Source organism: Myotis yumanensis, unplaced genomic scaffold (assembly GCF_028538775.1).
Source record: "Myotis yumanensis isolate MYYU_CA2020_CCGP unplaced genomic scaffold, mMyoYum1.0.hap1 SCAF_1, whole genome shotgun sequence".
NCBI lineage: Eukaryota > Metazoa > Chordata > Mammalia > Chiroptera > Vespertilionidae > Myotis > Myotis yumanensis.
Window position 1 is genome coordinate 190,614,468 of NW_027223752.1, and position 24,002 is coordinate 190,638,469.

The 24,002-nt window shown below is 39.0% G+C and overlaps 1 protein-coding gene across 3 annotated transcripts in view; it reads left to right on the plus strand.

Annotated features, from left to right (window-relative positions):
• CNOT6L (CCR4-NOT transcription complex subunit 6 like) overlaps positions 1–24,002 on the plus strand; it is a 120,500-nt gene that overhangs the window by 27,730 nt on the left and 68,768 nt on the right. For 2 of the 3 annotated variants that reach the window (XM_070394363.1, XM_070394357.1), the window contains exons 2-4: positions 7,765–7,886; positions 13,338–13,524; positions 15,401–15,486. In XM_070394363.1, the coding sequence (XP_070250464.1) occupies positions 7,775–7,886; positions 13,338–13,524; positions 15,401–15,486 (385 nt within the window). In that variant the 5' untranslated portion in view covers positions 7,765–7,774. Of the gene's footprint in view, positions 1–6,908; positions 7,887–13,337; positions 13,525–15,400; positions 15,487–24,002 lie in introns of those variants that run through there. The other variant, XM_070394348.1, reaches the window with a different exon arrangement.

A 24,002-nucleotide genomic window follows, 5' to 3' on the forward strand; every position in this document is an offset into this window, starting at 1 on the left:
GTGGAATCTAATGAACAACATAAACTGACAAACAAAATGGAAGCAGAGACATGGATACATGAAACAGACGGATAGCTGTCAGAGGGGAGGCAGTTGTGAGACTGGATGAAGGAAGGTGAAGGGATTAAGCAAAAGAAACACCCCAAATATATACATGTATATGTGTATGTGTATGTGTATGTATATGTATATGTATATATATAAAACACATAGACACAGTCAACAATGTCGTGATAGCCAGAGGGAAAGAAGTTTGGTGGAGGTGGGCAAAGTGGGAAAAAGGGGATGGAAAGACACTTTGGGGTGATGGGCACACAACACAGTGTGCAGATGAAGTTTTGTTGAGTTCTACACTTGATATCTGTGTGGTTTTGTGAACCAGCATCACCCCAATAAATTCAATTAAAAAACTACAAAAAAAAAAAAAGGTTGTGTCGAGAAGGGGCTTTTAGTTTATTTTGTTACCTGATCAGGATCTGCAGTGTAGATTAGATTGATGTAATGAAAGGATCCTTTGGGAACTGATGTGAGATGTAGAAATTAGAAACTCTTATAAAAACTAATTTGAAACTCTGCCTCTTTCAGATAAACAAATGAACAAACTATAAACAGACTCATAGATACAGAGATCAGACTGGTAGTTGCCAGAGGGGAGGAGGATTGGTGGTTTGGGTATAAAGGTGAAGGGATTAAATATAATTTGGTAGTCACAAAATAGTCAGGGGATGTAAATTACAACATAGGGAATATAGTCAATAATATTGTAATGATTATGTACAGTGCCATGGGGGTACTTGAAATATTGGGGACCACTTTGTAGAATATATAGTTGTCTAACCCTATGCTGTATATCTAAAGCTGAAACAAAATAATATTGATTGCAAACTGTAATTCAAAAAGAAAAGAAATAATAAAAATAATGCTTTGAAGCCCTCCTAGTTATTATTTTTTAAAGGTAAGGCAGTATATTTTTATCCAGTATTACATAAATATTTCTTAAATGATAAAATAACCAAAACTGCCTTTTTCATCAATTTGAAAAAGAAGGTAGGAAAGGAAGTATGCTTTGCTTTCCAAAATAAAACGTTTCTATTTCTTGGATATAAAGTGTCTATCACTCAGCATTTAAGCCTTGGAATGACCTATATATAGGAAACCACATTATCACTGTCACATTTAGAGATTTAAATTAACTTTGAATTATTCTTTTATATTGTAAGTTCTTTTAAAATAGGTTTTTTTGTGGTATGTCTCCAAGGTGATTCATGCTAAGGAACTAAGAAGGAAAACAAAGCTGAGTAGGAGGATTCGATAATACCAATTTTCTAAATTTGAGTTCTCCAAGCTTTTAGTAGCACATTTGAAAACCTCATGTTTGGGACAATAGCGATTTCTGGAACTATATAGATTCTACTAAACCACTTAGTTAATTCAAATGAAAAATGTTTTAGCTTCAATTCGGCTATCCAAATCTAGATTTACTTTGAAAAATTAACTAGTATATTTATTGGCTTCCTAATCAAATGAGACCTCTGACCAGCCCTTACATAGCAGTATTAATATTACTCTGTTTTTTTACATATTATAGACATTCGTAAACATTTTATGAATCTGTTTTGCAGAAACAGATTTTGTAAATTTTAATGTACTCTCAAAGTTGGAAACTTGTATATATTTAAAAATATATGGTTTTATATAGTAGCTGTTTTAAGACTAGAATTAGAGGGCCAGAAGAGATTTTTAAAATGTTTAGGGAAATGGAACATTTGGATTTATTACCTTTTCTTGAGATTAATTTTAGAAAAGCATTGTCTGTTGATTGGCTGTGAGATGGAAAAGGTAGGTAGAAGTGGTAGATTTTAGGATTACATTCCATAAATACATATTAAGTGCCGTGGTAGAAACTGTATAGAGATATAAAAAGGATATGCTTCCACACAGAAATAACTCACAGTCCCCTTAAGAAACATACTATCTATGAAATACTATGCAGTTGTAAAAAAGAAGGATCTTTTACATTTTGAGACAGCATAGGCAGTGGTTCTCAACCTTCCTAATGCCTCGACCCTTTAATACAGTTCCTCATGTTGTGGTGACCCCCAATTTCATTGTTACAAATTGAACATAATTAAAGCATAGTGATTAATCACAAAAACAATATGTAATTATATGTGTTTTCCGATGGTCTTAGGCGACCCCTGTGAAAGGGTCGTTTGACCCCCAAAGGGGTCGCGACCCACAGGTTGAGAACCGCTGACATAGAGGATCCTGGAGAGTACTATGCTAAGGGAAATAAGCCAGTCAGAGAAAGACGAGTATCACGTGATCTCACTTATATGTGGAATCTAATGAGCAAAATAAACTGACCAATAAAATAGACCCAGAGACATTGAAGTATGTAACAGACTGACAAATTTCAGAGGGAAGAGGAGTGGGGTGGCAGGAAAAGATTAACCAAAGAATGTATATACATAATCCATGGACGGACAGTAGTTTGGGGAAGGCCTGGGGACTGGGTGGGAGCAGGGCGGAGAGGGGCATTAGAGGGGAAAAAGGGGGGCATTTATAATACTTTCAACAATACAGATAAATTTTTTTAAAGAAGGAAACATGCCATCTAGTGAGAGCCCATGATTAAAATAGCTAAATTAGCTCTAGCTGGTTTGGCTCAGTGGATAGAGCATCAGCCTGAGAACTGAAGGGTTCCGGGTTCAATTCTGGTCAAGGGCACATACCTCGGTTGCAGTCTCTTCTGTTGCAGGCCGGGGCCCTGCTAGGGGCGTGTGCAGGTGGCAACCAATTGATGTGTTTCTCTCACACTGATATTTCTCTCTGTCTTTCCTTCTCTCTCCCATTCTCTCTAAAAATCAATGGGAAAAATATCCTCAGGTGAGGATTAAAAAAAAGCAGCCAAATTAAGTTGACCTCTAATCCTATGCTGCTTTATGCTTTATAAAAAGGATCTAAAATTAATGAAACATACGTTTTTGCAAATTTTGTAGTGTGTTTTTTACCCATCCTCATTGTAGGTAATGGATTTGTAGCATGTCTTTGGATTTGGATCTATTTGATTTAGCTTTGATCTTGTGTTTTTGTAGATTCTTATATTACTATGCAGAAATACTGACAGAGATACATGTGCGTTACGGTGCACAGTAGAAATTCTGAAATTCTTGTTATCTAAAAATTTTCTTTTCAGAGGTATTTTACGTAGGCTGAATGTGTTAGAAATTAAGGTTTTCCCATGTGCTATTTGAAGGGATGGGAGTTATGGGAAATAAAATGTAGTTTAGTATCACCCAAGTTGTATGATAAAATTAGAACAGAAAAGTTTAACATGGAAACTTGGAAGCGAATTACTGTTAACAGATGAACAAATCTGGAAAACTTTCTCTTTGCCTTAAGGTAAGGGGGAAAATCAACTATTTTACCTTTAGAAATAAAAGGACAAATTATGTTATGCGAAACTTTGTACTCTTATAAACTAGCTTTGATTTCTTGAAACATGATAGAATACCTGTAATTTTTTCTCTATATGTAACAAATTTCAGACCCCCTGAAAATAACTCTTCCATTGAGATATAAATTCTGAATTCTACTTAAAAACACTCCCAGATTTAGACACTTGGTTTTGGTGTGTATATGTTTGTGTGTGTATGTTAAAAATATGAGCAAAGACTAACCAATGGACACAGACAACAAGGGGGTGAGGGCATGAGTGGGGGGTGGGGGGTAATGTGGGGATAAGGATACAAATGTAATAACTTAATAAAGAAATTAAAAAATAAAAACAAAATAACAAAACAAAAAAAAAAACCTGAAGAAAAATAGGTGGCAAGCTTATCTTCTGGACATTTGTCTTAGCAATGTTTTTGTGTATCTGGCTCGAAATGCAAGGGAAACAAATGCAAACCTCCCCCTCCCCCAACCCAGGCACACACACACACATACACACACACACAAAATATAAGAAAAACAAATAGGACTACATCAAACTTAAAAGTTTCTGTACAACAAAGAATCCATCAACAAATTGAAAAGGCAATCTACTGAATGGGAAAGGATATTTGCAAATCATATGTCTGATAAGGGGTTAATATCAAAAATATATAAAGAACTCATAGAACTCAATAGCAAAAAACCCAATTCAATTAAAAGTGGGCAGAGGATCTGAAATATATACATATGCAGTGGAATACTATTCAGCCATAAAAAGATGAGATATTATCATTTGCAACAACATAGATGGATGCTGAGTATATTATGCTAGGTGAAATAAGTTTGGAGAAAGACAAATGCTATATGATTTCACTCATGTGGAATATAGAAGATAGCACAACAAAATAAACAAAAACAGCCCTAACCGGTTTGGCTTGGTGGATAGAGCATCAGCCTGCAGACTTAAAGGGTCCCAGGTTCGATTCCAGTCAAGGGTATGTATCTTGGCTGATCGATGTTTCTCTCTCATCGATGTTTCTAACTCTCTATCCCTCTCCCTTCCTCTCTGTAAAAAATCAATAAAATATGTTTTTAAAAAACCCAAACAAACAAAAACAAACATAGAGGCAGACAACAAGGTGGTGGTTACTAGAGAAGAAGAAGGTGAAGGGAGGGGGAAATAAAAAAGGGGGCCAATTGTTTAGTGATGGATGAAAACTAGACTTTTGGTGGTGAACACGATGTAGTATATGCAGATATAATGTCATACATATGAAACTTCTATAATGCTATAAACTAATGTTACCTCAATAAAACACCCCCCCCCCCAAAATAAATAAAAATATGAGCAGAGTCAACTATAAATACTATGAGGCAATTTACTAATAACATGTGGGAGTTTAATTAGGTTCAGGATTTTGTTACTTACTATTCTTGTTAGATCTGAACTGGATTTTTCCCCCCTACCAATTACCAAGCAGTAATTCTTTTGTTGGACCTCCGAAATGATTACTTTTAGGACCATTTGTCATCTGTTTCATACATGCATACTAGTGGAATTTTATGCCTCGTTGGTCATTACTTTTGATTGTTCTGTGATTATTTTATTATTTACATGAAGACTGTATGATATTAGTTTCAATTAGGGTTGTCATGTAACTCATCATTCAATTTGGATACTTTTGAGAGTTGAAAAGGGCTGATATTAATTATCTAAGAACAACAGATATAAACCAAGACTGGCCCACACAAACCAAGATATAGGATCATCCCGATTAGTACGTTTTTGATTACAAGTAACAGGAAACACAACTCAAGCTAGTTCAAACAATAAATGAAATGTATTGGCTTGTGTACCCAAAGAGCCCAGTGTTTGGAAGTGCTACAGGTACGGATTGGTGAGGAATTTGGCTTTCTTTTTCTACTTTCTAGACTCTTAATTCAGTGGTTCCTAACCTGGGGCACATGCCCCACAGGGGGGCAGTTTGATTTTTAAGGAGGCCAATTTGAGAATAAGTTATTAACAGTGATTTTTTTTGCATTTGTTATAGCTCTAGGGGCCTCATATACAGTATATAAATATATATATTGTGACATATTTATGCATTTCAGTTTTCTGTTTTGAAACATTTTTTCACATCACTTTATATTATTATTTTTTAACAATTTCTTCGTGATTTCTTCCTCAGTACTTCAACTGTCCTTTCGTTCTTTTATTTTTTCTTTCATGGACGCCATGTTCTTTGGAAGCTTGTTTAGGCCAAGCTAATGGCTTTTTAGGTTTCCTCATGAATAGGAGTTCACTTTTTGAATAATAAGAATTATATGTCACAGGGGGGAACATCAGGATTTTAGAGATGCTGAGGTGAGCCATGGCAAAAAAAAAAAAAAAAGGCTGGGAACCACTGCTCTAACTTCCCTTATAGTTGTTGGATGGCTGCCAATAGCAATTTGGGATATATTCTCCTTTATAACTAGGGGCCCAGTGCACAAAAATTTGTGCACTCGAGGGGATCCCTCAGCCTAGCCTGTGCCCTCTCACAGTCTGGGACCCCTCGGGGGATGACCACCTGCTGGCTTAGGCCCGCTCCCTGGGGGGATCGGGCCTAAGCTGGCAGTCAGACATCCCTCTGGCAGCCCGGGAGCACTAGGGGGATGTCCACTTGCCAGTGGGGAGCAGGCTTAAGCTGCAGTCGGACATCCTTAGCGCTGCTGAGGAGGCGGGAGAGGCTCCTGCCACCACCACTGTGCTGGCAGCCATCAGCCTGGCTTGTGGCTGAGCAGAGCTCCCCCTGTGGGAGCGCACTGACCACCAGGGGGCAGCTCCTGCATTGAGGGTCTGCCCCCTGGTGGTCAGTGTGTGTCATAGTGACCAGTCATTCCAGTCATTCTGCTGTTAGGGTCAATTTGCATATTACCCTTTTATTATATAGGATAGAGGCCTGGTGCATGGGTGGGGGCTGGCTGGTTTGCCCTGAAGGGTGTTCTAGATCAGGGTGGGGGTACAGCTGGGGTGCCTGGCCAGCCTGGGTGAGGGGCTGAGGGACGTTTTCAGGCTGGCCAAGCCCCCCAGCAGGGACCCTCACCGCATGAGGGTGTGGCCAGCCTGGGTGAGGGGCTGATGGCTGTTTGCAGGCTGGCCACAGCCCCTTCAGGGTGGTGGTCCCCGCTGGGTTGCCTGGCCAGCCTGGGTGAGGGGCTGATGGCCGTTTGCAGGCTGGCCACAGCCCATTCAGTGTGGGGGGTCCTGCTGGGGTGCCTGGCCAGTCTGGGTGAGGGGCTGATGGCCATTTGAAGGCTGGCCAAGCCCCCCAGCAGGGACCCTCACCCCTTGAGGCTGTGGCCAGCCTGACTGAGTAGCTGATGGCTGTGTGCAGGCTGGCCAAGCCCCCCAGCGGGGACCCTCACCCCATGAGGGTGTGGCCATCCTGGGTGAGGGGCTGATTGCTGTTTGCAGGCTGGCCACGGCCCCCAGCCACCCAAGCTCCCAGTGGAAGCTGGCTGGAAGCAGGTATCTGGGGTTCATTTATCTTCTATAATTGAAACTTTGTTGCCTTGAGCCGAGGCCACAGCCAGCCAGGGCAGGCAGGAAGCATGGCTTCCTCCATCACCGGGGCAACCAGGTCTCCTGCTTGCTCCAGCTGTGGCTGCCGGCAGCCATATTGGCTGGGTTAATTTGCATATAGTCACTCTGATCGGCTGGTGGGCATGGCTTGGGGCGTAGCGGAGGTGCGGTCAATTTGCGTGTTTCTCTTTTATTAGATTAGCAGGAGAGAGGGGACATCTATAATACTTTCAGCAAAAAGATATAACATATTTATTCTCTCATTATATAACATATAATTCTTCCTTTAACATATAAGAGTTTTAAACTCTGTTAGATATGTTTCAACTAACCTATGTGACTAGGGGAATGTCATGTGTTGATTGTCTTAGATATGGGATATCTGACTATCACTGCGGCAAAGAGGATGGGATTACCCTGGTTCTCTTGGACTAGTCAAGAGTCCATTCCGAAAATTGGTGTAGGGTCAGTCTGTCGTGGAAAGCAAGGAAGCTAAATGATGGGGAATGGATGGAATGAATGTTTGGGAAGCAACTACAATGTTCAATGTGAAGTTTAGTGTCATTTCTTATTTGAATTTTCCTGACACACCTTTTGCCAGTTCCTGCAAGAGCCTAGCATACTGCAGAGGTATTTTTCTTCTAGTGAGAATGTGTGGTATAAAGTCACTTAGTAGCCTGGCAAGGGGAGACAAAAAGAAAACTTACCCATTTTTCCCTTTTTTCTTATAAGACTCTAATGATAATTTTTTTTTTTTACAGACTAATAGGGATGCCAAAGGAAAAATATGATCCTCCAGATCCTCGCAAAATTTATACCATCATGTCAGCAGAGGAGGTAGCCAATGGGAAAAAATCTCACTGGGCAGAATTAGAAATCTCGGGTGAGTAGAATCTGAAGCATTTAATTCAGGGTATAATAGCAATAATGAACAAGAGTTGAGTATTGTTGTATTTATTTCTTTGTTGTATATTTTTAATTAGATGAACTAATCAAGAAAATATATACTGAGATACTAATGTTTAATTTATCTGTTTTATCTAATATATTTGTTCATAACCTTTCTTTTGAGATTAGTATCTTCAGCCAAAGTTGGCATCTGGAATTAAAGACATTGGGAGTTCAGTTTCTAAGTAAAATAAGGTTTTAAATACAATAGACTAGAGGCCCGGTGCACAAAAATTTGTGCACTTGGCTGGGGGGGGGGGTGGCCCTCAGCCAGGCCTGTGCCCTCTCACAGTCTGGGACCCTTCGGGGGATGTCCACATGCTGGCTTAGGCCCGCTCCCCAGGGGATTAGGCCTAAGCTGGCAGTCAGACATTTCTCTGGCAGCCCAGGAGCCTTCAGGGGATGTCCACTTGCCAGCGGGTAGCAGGCCTAAGCTGCAGTTGGACATCCTTAGCTCTGCTGAGGAGGTGGGAGAGGCTCCTGCCACCACCGCTGTGCTGGCAGCAATCAGCCTGGCTTGTGGCTGAGCAGAGCTCCCCCTGTGGGAGCGCACTGACCACCAGGGGGCAGCTCCTGCATTGAGGGTCTGCCCGCTGGTGGTCAGTGTGTGTCATAGTGACCAGTCATTCCAGTCATTCTGCTATTAGGGTCAATTTGCATATTACCCTTTTATTATATAGGATAGAGGCCTGGTGCACGAGTGGGGGCCAGCTAGTTTGCCCTGAAGGGTGTCCCGGATCAGGGTGGGAGTCCCACTGCGGTGCCTGGCCAGCCTAGGTGAGGGGCTGAGGGTCGTTTTCAGGCTGTCCACACGCCCTTCAGGGTGTGGGTCCCCACTGGAGTGCCTGGCCAGCCTGGGTGAGGGGCTGATGGCTGTTGGCAGGCTGGTCAAGCCCCCCAGTGGGCACCTTCACCCCATGGGGGTGTGGCCAGCCTTGGTGAGGGGCTGAGGGCAGTTTTCAGGCTGGCCACACCCCCTTCAGGGTGGGGGTTCCTACTGGGGTGCCTGGCCATCCTGGGTGAGGGGCTGATGGCTGTTTGCAGGCTGGCCACAGCCCCTTCAGGGTAGTTAGGGGCGTCCTGCTGCAGTGCCTGGCCATCCTGGGTGAGAAGCTGAGGGCCGTTTTCAGGCTGGCCACACCCCCTTCAGGATGGGGGGTCCCTACTGGGGTGCCTGGCCAGCCTGGGTGAGGCGCTGAGGGCCGTTTTCAGGCTGGTGATGCCCCCTGGCGACCTAAGCTCCCAGCCTCTTCATTTTTTCTTTTTTTACAGGGCGGGCTGGAAGCAGGTATCTGGGATTTATTTATCTTCTATAATTGAAACTTTGTAGCCTTGAACGGAGCCCAGGGCAGGCGGGAAGCTTGGCTTCCTCCATCGCCGGGGGCAACCCAAGCCTCCTGCTCGCTCCAGCTCCGCGGCCGCCGCCATCTTTGTTGGGTTAATTTGCATACTGGTGGGCGTGGCTTGTGGGTGTAGCGGAGTGATGGTTAATTTGCATCTTTCTCTTTTATTAGTGTAGATTTTGTTTTGGCTATTGTAGAGTAATTATTTTTATTGTTTTTAACTTTTTTACTTTTTCCTGTACAGAGTTATTATTTTTGCAAATTGGAATCTTTGCCAATCTCCTATCTCAGTGTTGGCAGAGTAGGAAATCTAGAAGCTGTCTGTTTATTCTAACACATGTGATAACTGTGTTACATGACCTTACATATTTAGGATTTGTTAAAATTGAATAAGATTTCCAAAAATGCTTAACCCAAATCTAATAATGAGAAACACAAGATAAACTCAACTAAAGGATGTTCTTCAAAATACCTAATTGGTCCTCAGAATTGTTAAGGTCAGAAAAACAAGGAAAGACTGAGCAACTGTCATGGATAAGAAGAGACTAAGGAGACAGAATGACTAAATGCAAATGGTATCTTGAATTAAATCTTGGAACACAGAAATGTAAAAATAGGTTAAATCCAAATTAATTTATTAATAGTAATGTATAAGTGTTAATTCCTAGTTTTGACAAATGTACCATCCTATACAATAAAGAGGTAATATGCAAATTAACCCTCATGCCCTCACAAGATGGCTGCCTACGACCAGGCCGGCAGGGGGTTTAGTGAGGGATGACCAAACGACTGAACACCAGGCTGCGTGGGGTGAGCAGGCCGGCAGGGGGTTAGTGAGGGACGACCAAATGACTGAACAGCAGGCTGCGTGGGGCGAACAGGCTGGCAGGGGGGCCATGAGGGGCAACCACGCCGGCAGGGGGGGAAGTTGGGGGTAATCAGGCTGGCGGGGGGTGGGGGCAGTGAGGGGCGATTAGGCTGGCGGGGGGGGGGGGGCAGTTTTGGGTGACTAAGCCAGCGTGGGGGGGAAGTTTGGGGTGACCAGGCTGGCAGGGAGGGGAGAGTTGTGGGAGACCAGGCTGGCAGGGGAGGGCAGTTAGGGGTGATCAGGCTTGTTTGGGGGACAGTTAGGAGTGACCAGGCAGGCAGGTGAGCGATTAGGAGCCAGCAGTCCCGGATTGTGAGAGGGATGTCCAACTGCCGGTTTAGGCCCAATCTCTGGGATTGGGCCTTAACCGGCAGTTGGACATCCCCCGAGGGGTCCTGGATTGGAGAGGGTGCAGGCTGGTCTGAGGTGACCACCCCCCACCTGTGCACGAATTTCGTGCACTGGGCCTCTAGTGGTAATATAAGATACTAATATTAGGGGAAATTGGATGAGGGGTATACAAGAACTCTGTATTATCTTGGAACATATTCTGTATATCTAAAATTATTAGTTACTGTTAAAATTTTATTAAAAATACAATATGAGTAGTGTTTTTTATGAATTGATGTAAAATACAGATTATATAGGCTTTCATTTGGAAGAGTTAAACCAACATTACAGTAGGTGCTTGGTTATGTCAGAGATCCGTTCCTAGTGCGCGACGTAACGCGATTTTCACTGTAAGTCGGAACCCACCTACATAAGCACCTATGTCACTCACATGGAGCACATACACAGCATTAATGAAGTAAAACAGTAAAAAAAGTTTAAAAGAAACATAACAATTCCTGACCTTTACCTGTGGTAAATACTATCTAATGAAAGAGTAATATGCAAATTGACCATCACTCCAGCACACAAGATGGATGCCCCCATGTGGACACAAGATGGCTGGCAGGGGAGGGCAGTTGGGGCAATCGGGCCAGCAGGGGAGCAGTTAGGTGTCGATCAGGACTGGCAGGGGAGTGGTTAGAGGCAATCAGGGAGGCGAGTGGTTGGGAGCCAGCAGTCCTGGATTGTGAGAGGTGGGATCGGGCCTAAACGGGCAGTCAGACATTCCTTGAGGGGTTCCAGATTGGAGAGGGTGCAGGCTGGGCTGAGGGACAGACCCCCTACCCCATGCACGAATTTCGTGCACCAGGCCTGTAGTAAATAATAAAAAACATAAAGCACATATGTACATATGTCGAAATGACAGAACTCTTTTTTTTATAAATAAATGGGAGATGGCGATGTAACCACGAAACGACGTACGTCGAGTCCGACGTAACCCGAGGACTGTCTGTATAGCGTCAATAGCAAGAATCACTTTTGCAATTAACTAAAAGGGAACTGGGTGAATAGGTGATGGATGATCAGAAGCACGAATATGAGCAAATCCCATTAGGTTAACCTAGAGTTTCTCAAAGTGCCATTGCTGACACATAGGTCTGACAATTCTTTGTGGTTGGGGGCTGTTGTTGTGCACTACAGGATGTTTAGCAGCTTTTCTGGCTCCTACCCACTAGTTGCCAGTAGCACTATTCTAGTTTTTTTTAAATATATTTTTATTGATTTCAGAGAGGAAGGGAGAGGAGAGAACTATAGAACATCAAGGATGAGAGAGAATCATTGATTGGCTGCCTCTTGCACACCCCCTACTGGGGATCGAGCCCTCAGCCTGGGCATGTGCCCTTGACTAGAATCGAACCCGGGACCCTTCAGTCCACAGGCTGACGCTCTATCCACTGAGCCAAACCAGCTGGGGCAGCACTTTCCTAGTTTTGACAACCAAAAATGTCTCCAGATTGCCAAAGTCACTTGGGGAGCAAAATTGCCCCTGGTTGAGAACCACTCCATTAAATCCTGGGTAGAACTGAAATATATTTCTCCTGGGAACTTTGTTTCCCTTTTAAAATGCAAAATCCTAGTTGGCATTTTAAGCCTGATTATAGATAGCATGAAAGAACCCTGGACAGAAGATATAAGTTTGAATTTACTGCTCATTAGCTACATAAAAAGTAGCATTTCCCTTTTGAGATTTTGTGCCCTCTCTACCTTCCACTGCTTTTTAAAAATCAATTGTTTGAAAAATGTTATATAATTAAAATACCATTTTACTTTTGTAAAGTTTATAAAATAATCTTCATATAAATTATTAAGGTCATATTACATTTTATAGAAGCTGAGGCGAGGTGATTTGCCCAGGCTTATGTAGCTAATAAATAGCAAAAATCAGCTGAACTGGTTTGGCTGTGGATAGAGCGTCGGCCTGTGGACTGAAGGGTCCTGGGTTCGATTCCGGTCAAGGGCATGTACCTTGGTTGCTGGCGCATCCCCAGTGGGGGGCGTGCAGGAGGCAGCTGATGGATCTTTCTCATCGATGTTTCTAACTCTCTATCCCTCTCCCTTCCTCTGTAAAAAACCGATAAAATATATTTTTAAAAAAATTAAATAGCAAAAATCAGAAATCTTAACCATGTCTTCTGACTTTCTAGTACATGTTCCACCATAACTATAAGATGCTGACTGATTTGTAAAACTCAATGTGTGACTATTTCCTTGAGTATGTTTACTTAATGGAAAATATTAACCCGTAGTTAATGTATAATAGTGTCTTTTGGGGGTTGAATGGTTTTCCTGGTCGCTAATCTAAGGTTGATCTACTCTATATCACTGTAATTACTCTTGTCTATTTAAGTTTGTAGACTAATTTAGGCTCTAGATATGGATAAACCATGCACTGTAATTTTTATGGAGTATATAAGAAATACTTTGTTTTAAGACTATGCTAAAAAAAATATCATGTTTGTTCTACCGCAAAAGCTCAATTCAACCCAGGTTTTTTTCTCGAGACCTTGTGATCACCGTGATTCCAAGGGTCTTCCCATTATTCCTCATCTCATTTAATACACAGAAGATCCGTGAGAAAGAATGGTTGTCAAGTGAAAGTGGTCTGACATTCAAGAAAGGCCAGGTGTGTTCGGAAGCAGTCAACTGGCATTAAATGCAAAATTAAAATGTCAAAGATAACAATATCTGTATATATTTGCAGGCTCTTCTACCACTTTTTAGTTCTTGTAGTTCAGTCTTTGTCTTGGGCCTAGAATTTAATGCTTAATATTTTGCCTTTTAGGTAGAGTGCGGAGCTTAAGTACATCACTTTGGTCATTGACACACTTGACAGCGCTGCACCTAAATGACAATTTCCTTAGTCGCATTCCACCTGATATTGCCAAGCTTCATAATCTGGTTTACTTGGATCTGTCATCCAATAAACTCAGAAGTTTACCAGCAGAACTAGGAAACATGGTGTCTCTCAGGTGAGGAAATATTGTAGATATGACTCACTATATGAAATTCTAAATTTGCCAAATAAGAAAATTATGGGATGTTACTTATATTATAGTAAGATTTCCATGTGTGTTTCTAAGATCAAATGATATAAATTGAACACAGTGTTTGAGTTGGCCTCCCTTGAACATTTCTTTTTCTTCCTTTTAATTTGGAGGTTTCTGACTAGAAATGTGCTTGTATTGCCAAGTTCTTTTGACAGACTTGAGGTAGGGTGGAAATACAATATACGTCTGACTTTTGGCTCAAGTGTATGCTCATAAGACTAATCAGAAATAATTGGGAAAATATAATGTACTTATTAGTAAAACTTTTAGGAACATATCTCTGTTTCATATAATCTTTTATATATATATAAAAGCCTAATATGCAAAGTGTCCCCTCGGGAGTTCGACCAACCAGGAGTTCGATCGCTCACTATGACGTGTGCTGACCACCAGGGGTGGCACGGAATGAAGGAAGGCCCGGCTGGTAGCCGGCAGTCGCTAGGGACCCTACCCGTGTACAAATTTCGTGCACTGGACCACTAGTACTTACATATTACAACTCCTTAAGGAAACCTTAAACATTGGTTCTCAACCTTCTGGCCCTTTAAATACAGTTCCTCATGTTGTGACCCAACCATAAAATTATTTTCGTTGCTACTTCATAACTGTAATGTTGCTACTGTTATGAATCGTAATGTAAATATCTGATTTGCAGGATGGTTTTAGGCGACCCCTGTGAAAGGGTCGTTCGACTGCCAAAGGTTGAGGACCACTGCTTAACACCTGATAAGTAGATTTATTTCTAGTCCTTCAGGGTTCTTTAAGAATTTCTCCATAGGAGAAAAATTTGTAGAAATATTAAGACCTTGAATAAATGTTCCCAATACAAACAAGGATTGCTTTTCTATATTGTTTATATGCTGAGTAGTAATTTAAAAGATTTTTGTCATATGTTTAAAATGAAACATACTGTTTTAAAATCTTGTTTCTCACCATCCTCTTACTATATGTTTTTGTTGCATTTCTGTTTTTTAAAAAAGACTTTTTAGTCATTGAATAACAGGGCTATTTATTTTTTTCTATAGTTTGCACAAAATTTTATAATCATAAACTCAGACCTTACTTATGTTGTCATTTATACCATACTAATGCTTTATTTTTTTATTTTTAAATATTATTTATTGATTTTTAGAGAAAGAGAGAAAGGGAGAGAGAGAAAGAAACATCGATTTGTTGTTTCACTTATTTATGCATTCATTGGTTGATTCTTGTATGTCTGCCCTGACCAGGGATTGAACCCTCAACCTTGGTGTATTGGAACAATGTCCCAACCAACCGAGCTACCTGGCCCAGCTCCTATGTTTTATTTTTAATGTTTATGTTCTATGTCAGTGATTATTCATCAGAGTATCTTGATGTGATTATAGTTGTAATCGGTTATAAAAATTGATACAGGTGATTGGCTATTGATTATTGTTAAATCCTGAGCTTTGTAAAAATTTTATTTTTTCTATGAATTAGACTAGGTTCAAGGATATCTGTTGTCTTTGAACACTAAGAATATCTGTCACTGGCATTTGGATGAAAGAGAAAAGAGGGTAGATTTAGCCTGAAAATGATATACAATTCCTACACCTTTAATAATGAGTAAATTATAGAAACACTGTTAATAGTTGTGGCAGTTACACATTTTGTAGTACTTTAATATTACACAACAATTTTAGATAAACATATAAAAATGTGCCTTGAATATACACAGCACTCATGGTATGTTAGAGGGAAGGTTAAGAAAAGTAATTGTAGATATTAATAAAGCTTGATAAATTCAAGTAAAACTTTTTTTTTTTTTTTTAAACAGGGAATTGCTTTTAAATAACAATATGTTACGGGTTTTGCCTTATGAACTTGGTCGGCTCTTCCAGCTACAAACTCTAGGTTTGAAAGGTGAGTGATAAATATTTTTTTAAATGTAGTATTAACACTCAGTATTGAGGTATACTGAGCCCTTTCAAGACCATTTAAATTACTTGATTAGGTTTTAGTATAATTTTGAAAATGGGACTATACTTTTTCTTGAAAGGAAAAAGTGGTTCTTTGGTGTTGTGTTTCAGGATTTCAACATGCAGCCATCTTTTTAACAAACTTGTGGGGGAATGTTGTTTTTTTTAATTTTACCTTTAACTTTCTGTAAAACTCTGAAATTTCTTAGAAGAGACATTTCAAATTAACAGTAGTTTTTTTTCTGTTGTTTTTTTTTCTTCAATGACATAATAGCTGGAATATCCCATGTCAGATATTGATAGAGTACATAAAATAGCATTAACATATTATATTATTATAAGAGGGAAAACATTGTAACAGTAAAAATGCACTATACCTAGTGAGTATAATTATTCTAAAAAATATATATTAATCCAAAATACATGCTCCACTGATAATTTTATCTCAGTTAGTTTGGAAGGAAAGTTGTACTCAATTTACATAAATACTGAAATTTGTATAGTTTTCTCTTATGTTCTAGCATAAGAAGAGGGGTTAATTTAAATTCAGAGGAATAAATACAGATGTACTGTATTGGTGCATTTTATTCTGTGCTCTTGAGGAATAAACATTAATTAAAGCCATATAAAGTATACACTTTCATGTATTTTGTTTTCCTCCTTCAGAGATTATTTGAGTGTTCATGAACATGTTTTGTTTGCATTTGCTTATGTCATATAATGGAGTATTAAAAAAAGAAACTTGAATAAGAGTGAAAAGAATGCTGACATCATTGGTTAAAATGACAGAAAAGGCTTCTTTATACAGTTAACCCTTTATAAATTGTATAATTATATGAATGGTTAAGTCTTAGTTTTTAGTTTCTCTCTAGGATATTTTGGATTTTTAAAATTATGTATGAAGTGGAAAAATATTTTCTTTGAGAATTAACTCAAGGCATGTGAAATTTAACTGTTGGGATATTTTACCTAATTCTATATATGCTATAAGTCATTTTTATAAATATGGTTAAAACAGCCATCCAGCTAGAGTTGGAATAGAGGCAGGTCTGTTCCTTATTAAAAATAATTATGGAATGGTTGTCATTTTTTTATAATCTTAGATTCTAGAAGTATGAAATTCATACTTTTATACTGATTATAGTCAATTGTTTTTGTCTCTAAGAATAACCGTTGTTTCAACATCAGAACATAATATTGATAGAGAATACATCAATGAGAAATGAATAATTTACTATTGAGCCCAGTGGACTTACCCTTTGTACTGCATTTAACATTCTTGAAAAAGCACGTATTATATATACTGTTTCATAACTCTAGTCCATGCTATCTCATGTATAGACATGTTCCCAGAAAATTTATATTAAGTATCAACTGAATGAATCATTCTGAATATCTATTATCTTCTTAGTCCTTCATTCTATTTTACTGGTTAAATGTTAGTCTTCTAAATTACAGTAGCCTTTATCTGCAGGAGATATGTTCTTGCTCTAAGATCCCCCCAATGGGGATGCCTGAAACTAATGATAATATCAAACCCTATATATACACTGTTTTTTCTTATACATACATAACTGTGATGAATTTATGAATTGGCACAGTAAGAGATGAACAACAACTAATAATAAAATAGAACAACTATAAAAAATACTGCAGTAAAAGTTACGTTACTGCATAACTTTTAGATATTTAATTGTGCTATACTCACTTTTTAACTTAAAGGAAGAACTTTATGGCTTCTCTTGGGCATATCCGAATTGCAAAGAGCATTGGGGCCATTTTTAAGTAAAATAAGTGATACTTGAACAAAGCACTGTGATACCTCTACAGTTGATCTGATAACTGAGATGCTAGTAACAGGCAGGTAGTGTATCCACTGTGGTTACACTGGACAAAGGGATGATTCACGATCTGGATGGGATGGCACGAGATATCATTACGCTACTTAGAGAATGGCATCTAATTTAAAACTTATGAGTTGTTTATTTCTAGAATTTTTTGTTTTATATTTTTGGTCCTTGGTTGACCATCGTGTCACTGAAGCTATAATAAGAGGAAGACTATTTTCTTTGTCTGGACTTTAATCCTAGTGCCCTTTTGTCTACTGATTCATAGTTGTTAAAATCTGTTCTTAGACCACTAGTCTTTTGGATGAGGCACCAGCTCTGCTTCGCCAACTTTAACTCAGCTTTGATCATGGCTATACATAAATTGCTTTTCATTAAACTTTAGTTTGTTCTATGGTAAATATCTATATGCAGCCCTTTTCTATGAGAGCCTCTTTTTCTGGCAGTGCTACTTATGGTTCAGGTGATCCAGTACAGAAGAGCACGGACCTTTTAGAAATGAAAGAAAACCAGTGCTTTCTGTCTTCTTTCAAAAGTTGAGGAGGGTAAAAACAGGATTGGCTTCATAAAGCAATTGAAGAAATAAAATGTCCCTAATGAATGGTAGCTTTATATTCGTAGGAAGGTAAAACTTGAAATAATTTCTTAATCAGTTTTAATAGCCACATAGTGGTACTTTGTGTTAAAAAAGGAGAAGAGAATGGAATGGAAAATTTAAAATAGCACTGTGATATATGTAAATGACACAGTGAGAATGAATTGCCTCTGGGATTCCTTTTTGTCTTTTTTTAAATTCCATTTTGTCTTGAAACTGGCAAAAGGAGTGCCTTTTTTTCTATTTCCCTGTCTACCTCTGAAACACAGATACTGAAGTTTTGATAATGATTTTGATGATCTTGGTCCAACAAGCTAATTTTTAGAAATTCTATTTTGAGATTTAAGGAATGTGTATGGAAGGGTAGGGTATTTGAGTAATAAAGATAAAAAGGTCAATTTTAAAACTAAAGAAATAGCTAGTCCAGTAAATTGGAAGTGTTCTCTTAAGTCACTTAAAAGTCTAAAATGTATTAATTTTATGGAAGAAAAGGTATAAGAGCAGTTCGCACACAGTTATTTTAAATAATTTAGAATTCATGTCCTAATGTGTTGGGCAATACTTTTTCTGACATATGGTTGAAGAGTTGTCCTCAGGCATTGATGTAATAAAAATTAAGAACTTCAATAATTGTGAAAATTTCTAGGTTTCTGTCAAGAATTACTTATCTCTCTTAAAATAAAATGGGCTGTGGCAATAGATTCTTTTACTTGTAAAATTTTTTATTCATGAAATATATAAAAGATTAGCAACATGCATTTTATTTTATTTATTTATTTTTTTTATTATTTTTTTATTTTTTATTTTTATTTTTTATTTTTATAAATCTTTATTGTTCAGATTATTACATTTGTTCCTCTTTTTTCCCCCCATAACTCCCCTCCTTCCAGCTCCCACCCCACCCTCCACCCTCACTCCCCACCCACTGAGTTCATCCATAGGTGCATGATTTTTGTCCAGTCACTTCCCGCATCTCCCACACCCCTTTTCCCCCAAGAATAGTCAGTCCATTCCCTTTCTATGTCCCTGATTCATTATAGTCACCAGTTCATTCTGTACATCAGGTTATTTATTCACTTGATTCTTAGATTCATTTGTTGATAGATGCATATTTGTTGTTCATAATTTGTATCTTTACCTTTTTCTTCTTCTTCCTCTTCTTAAAGGATACCTTTCAGCATTTCATATAATACTGGTTTGGCGGTGATGAACTCCTTTAGTTTTTCCTTATCTGTGAAGCTCTTTATCTGACCTTCAATTCTGAATGATAGCTTTGCTGGATAAAGTAATCTTGGTTGTAGGTTCTTGGTATTCAGCACTTTGAATATTTCTTGCCATTCCCTTCTGGCCTGCAAAGTTTCTGTTGAGAAATCAGCTGACAGTCGTATGGGTATTCCCTTGTAGGTAATTGAGTCTCTTTCTCTTGCTGCTTTTAAGATTTTCTCTTTGTCTTTTGCTCTTGGCATTTTAATGATGATGTGTCTTGGTGTGGTCCTCTTTGGATTCCTTTTGTTTGGGGTTCTCTGCGCTTCTTGGACCTGTAAGTCCATTTCTTTCTCCAGGTGGGGGAAGTTTTCTGCCATTATTTCTTGAAATAGGTTTTCAATATCTTGCTGTCTCTCATCTTCTGGCACTCCAATGACTCTGATATTAGTCCGCTTAAAGCTGTCCCAGAGGCTCCTTACACTATCTTCACACTTTCGGATTCTTTTTTCATTTTGCTTTTCCAATTGGGTGTTTTTTGTCGAATCTTTGGTTTGATTCTTGTGCTCCTCTGGTCTGCTATTGGGTATAATATTCTTTATTTCAGTCCGTGTATGCTTACTTTCTAATTTCTTTATCGTAGCATCGAGGGTCTCATTAGTTTTCGTGAGGCTCTGCACAAATTTATGGCAAGCCCTCAAAATTGCGATTCTTAGCTCCATATCCTCCATTTCTGTCATGTTTTTTTGTCTCCGCATCTTTTATGCTTTCTTGGTGCACCCCCTTGTGGTCTCTGTGCGCAGTCTTGTTCTAGCCAAGCCTTAATTGTTGTAGTTAACACTAGAGGGATTTGACCACCAGGCCGACTGGCGGTGGAAATCAGCTGTGGGAAAACTTCAGTCCTCAGGGGAGGCGCTAGTCCAGCCCTTGCCTGAGGCGATTGGCAAATGGCTGTGCGCAGGGTTTGGGCGGGGCGGGCTCAACAGGGCGGGGGGAGGGAGCAGCTATGGCCGCTCTCAGTCCGTCCCCAGGGGCTCTGCCTCTCTGTCCCAGCAATCGCTGCAAACCTCGGAGGGGCCGTAGCCAGACAGTCCCGCTTCTCCCGTTTGAGTCTGGGTCCCTAGAGACTCGCCCGGATCTGTAGCCCAGAGTCTGAGACTCGCTCCTGATTGAAAACGACAATCGTGCCCTCAGCCGCCAGCCCGCTTTGCGCGCGCACCCTCACCACCGCACCGCCGTACCTTTAAATTTTCCACACTGCGCCTCCGCTGAGCGTCGGAATGCTGTTGTTTTTGCTTCTAGTTGAAGAGACTCTCCTCAGCCAGCCTTCCCGTGGTTCTGGTTGATGTCCGCTCCGACTTTTAGTTGTATTTTTGAAGTGGTTGTCCACGGCGGCAGTCTCCGGTGTTTACCTATGCCGCCATCTTCGATTCCTCCAACAACATGCGTTTTAAAAAGAAATAATAAAATGAATAGCTATACACTCATCTAACATTCTCAGTACCTTTTAAAAAAAATATACTTTGAAAATCTAATTGTCTTCGTAAAGAGTCAAAGTACTTATTTCTGTGTTAAATAATGAGCTTCTGGAAATCAGTAAGAGAACAATCTAGTACAGAGCATGTTAATAGTTAATATAAGAGCATAAATAGCTAGAAAATATAGAAAGTTGATAACCTTATGCATAATTATAATGCCAATTGAAATTATACTCAGTTTTCACCTATCAGTTTGGAAGAGTTCCAAAGTTTTGTCAAATAACTGTTGGTGAGATTATTAGGAAATAAGCACAATCACATTCTGTTGGTGTAGACCTGTACATCTTAAGTTTCCTATATTCGTTTTCATGATTGCATCTTCATCCCTTCTCCCAGAAGTTATTACTGTCCTGAATGTTGTGTTAGCTATTCCTTTACTTTTCTTTCAATCATTCAGCAGATATTGATGAGCCAGATGCTAGAGTTACATATGTATCTGTTATGGGTGTTTTAACCTTTATATAAATCGAATCATACTGACTATAATTTTCTATGACTTGCTTTCTTATTTAGCTTCATGTTTTTATGATTCAGCCATATTCTTGCATACATGTAATTGTAGTTTATTTGTTTCATTGTTGTGTTGTATTCTGATATATAAATGTGCTGTAATTTATTCATTCTATTGTAGATACTTAGTCGTCCACCCCCCCTCCCGCACACACAGTTTTTGGCTACTCTAAACAAAGCAGCCATGAACATTCAGGCCTGTATGTCCGTTGCTTTATTATGTAATGCCATAGTGTTTTACAAAGTAGCTGAACTAAAATACATTGCCAAAAATAATATAGTTTCCATTTTTCTTCTTTTCAACATTTAATATTGTCAGACTTACAAAATTATGCCTTTTTTTTTTAGTATGAAACAATTTCTAGTTGTACTTTTAATTTGCATTTTCCTAGTTGCAAATAAGATTGAGCATCTTTTCATATATTTATTGGCCATGTTTTTTCTGTGAAATTGCTATGGGTATTTTTTGCTCATTTTCACTTGGAATATTTCTTATTGATTTGTAGAGTTCTTAATTTTTGTCTATTTTGTATTGTGAATGCCTTCTCCTACTCTGTAGCTTTTCTTTTTGTTTATCTTTTAATGGATAGAGTTGATATTTTTATTATAGTTGAATTTAAAAACCTTTCATGATTAGTGTACATTATATCTTATTAAATAAGTCCTACCCTACCCCAGATCAGATACATTTTCCTATGTTACCTTCTAAAAGTTTTGTAAAGTTTTGCTCTTCATAGTTAATTTTTTCATTCATTTGAGTTTTTATTTTATTTATTTTTTTATTTTTGAGAGAAAGGGGGAGGAAGAGGGAGAGAGTGATAGAAACATCCGTGATGAAAGAGAATCATTGATCGGCTGCCTCCTGAACACCCCACACTTGGAATGGAGCGCACAACCCCGGGCATGTGCCCTGACCAGGAATTGAACTGTGACCTCCTGGTTCATAGGTGTATGCTCATTCACTGAGCCACACTAGCCAGGTTGGAATTTGTTTTAATATGGTATGAGGATTCTAATTTGGGGAGGTGTCTAATGTTGTTTTTTCCCTATGAATAACTAATTGTCTCAGTACCATTTAGTGAAGAGTTTCCCCTTTTCTCACTGATTAGCAAAGTAACCTCTCATATATCAGTTATGTCTAGGTCTATTTCTAGGATCTTATGTGTATCCAGTAGTCAGTTTGTCTAACCCTATACTAATGACTAAATCATCATAATTATTGTTACGGCTTTATATTAAGACTTGATATCTGGTTTGCGAATTCCCGTGACATTTTTATTTTGCACTAGCTGTACCCGGCTACACATTGCTGTGGCTCAGTCTGGTTAAATGGAAAAGAAAGAAAAGAGAAAGCACACGTTTCTAATATGTTTAATTTCACAATGCTTGTGGGTATACAATATTTTTGTTGTTCCATTGTCTGTGCAGATATAGAGATTGTCTGGTTTGCCGACTCTAGAACACGCAACATATAATTGTCCATGTGAGAAGCAATCTGTGTCTAGATCTAAACCGCACAATTCTAAAGATTGGCCCCGAGCTTTGTTGATGGTGGTTGCAAACGCCAATCAAATTGGGAATTGCAATCTCTTAAATTGAAATGGCATATCCATTGGAATCACAGGAGTGTGAGGAATGAGGACATCTTCACCTTTGAAAGGTCCTGTCAAGATTGTTGCTTCTATGACGTTGCTCATTAATTTTTTACTGCAAGCCACGTGCTGTTGCAAAGCTTTGGCTGGTTGATATTTTGCAACATGATAATTGGCACGCTGATTTTCAATTGCAGTACGAGTGGTGGCATCCCTGGCAGATTGAGTGAATTCAAAAATTCTGTTGGATAATTAACCGCTTCATCTGCTTCCACAACAGTGTCGATGGACTTCTATGTGACTGCCTTGCTTTGAATGTTAGACTGAATAATATTGTTAAGTTCGTAGACGTCTTTGTTCTTGGCCGCAAGAACAGCTCGTTTACTCAGCCAATTGTGATTCTTATAATTGGTTTGAATATTGGGAAATACTTTTTCAACCAATTCTTCTTTTGACGTCACTAAATTGCAGAAGTTATGAGGCAATGAAATTCGTCCTGAGGTCAGATCAACCAGCACCTTTCCGTTCCCAATTTCCAGCAATTGATGTGAGAATATCTCAGCTGATCAATCGTTTTGCAGCTGGACACGCATATTTGTAGTTAATTTCATCTACAATTTATAATTGTAAACAGAAACATTGAAATGGAATCGTACAATATTTAGTATAGCGTGTGTTGCTTTTACGTCCAACAGAGGGTGCTGTTTTTCAAAAACATGTTTTTACCTGTCACAGGTGTGACATCTATATAATAGTAGGTATATAAGTATATAAAAACACGCGCGTATTCTAATTCAACATTGTATCAGAATTTCAAAGCAATCGGTGAAGAACTTTCAGAGATTTAAGATTTTGAACAAACGAACATTTAAATTTTTATTTATATAGATTATCTTGGCAGTTTGGTTGTCTTGGATTTTCCTCATACATTGACAGTTTGGTTGTCTTGGATCTTCCTCGTACATAAGAAACAACTTGTTACCTTTCATAAAAGCTGTTGTGACTTTGGAATTGCATTGAATGTCTGAGTTAATTTAGGAAGAATTTACATCTTAATTATCCATGAATTTGTGCATTCTCTACATTTATTTAGATCTTAATGTCTTTGAATAAAATTTTATAACTTTCTGCACACTGGTCGAGCACATCTTTTGTTGGCTGATTCTAGGTACTTT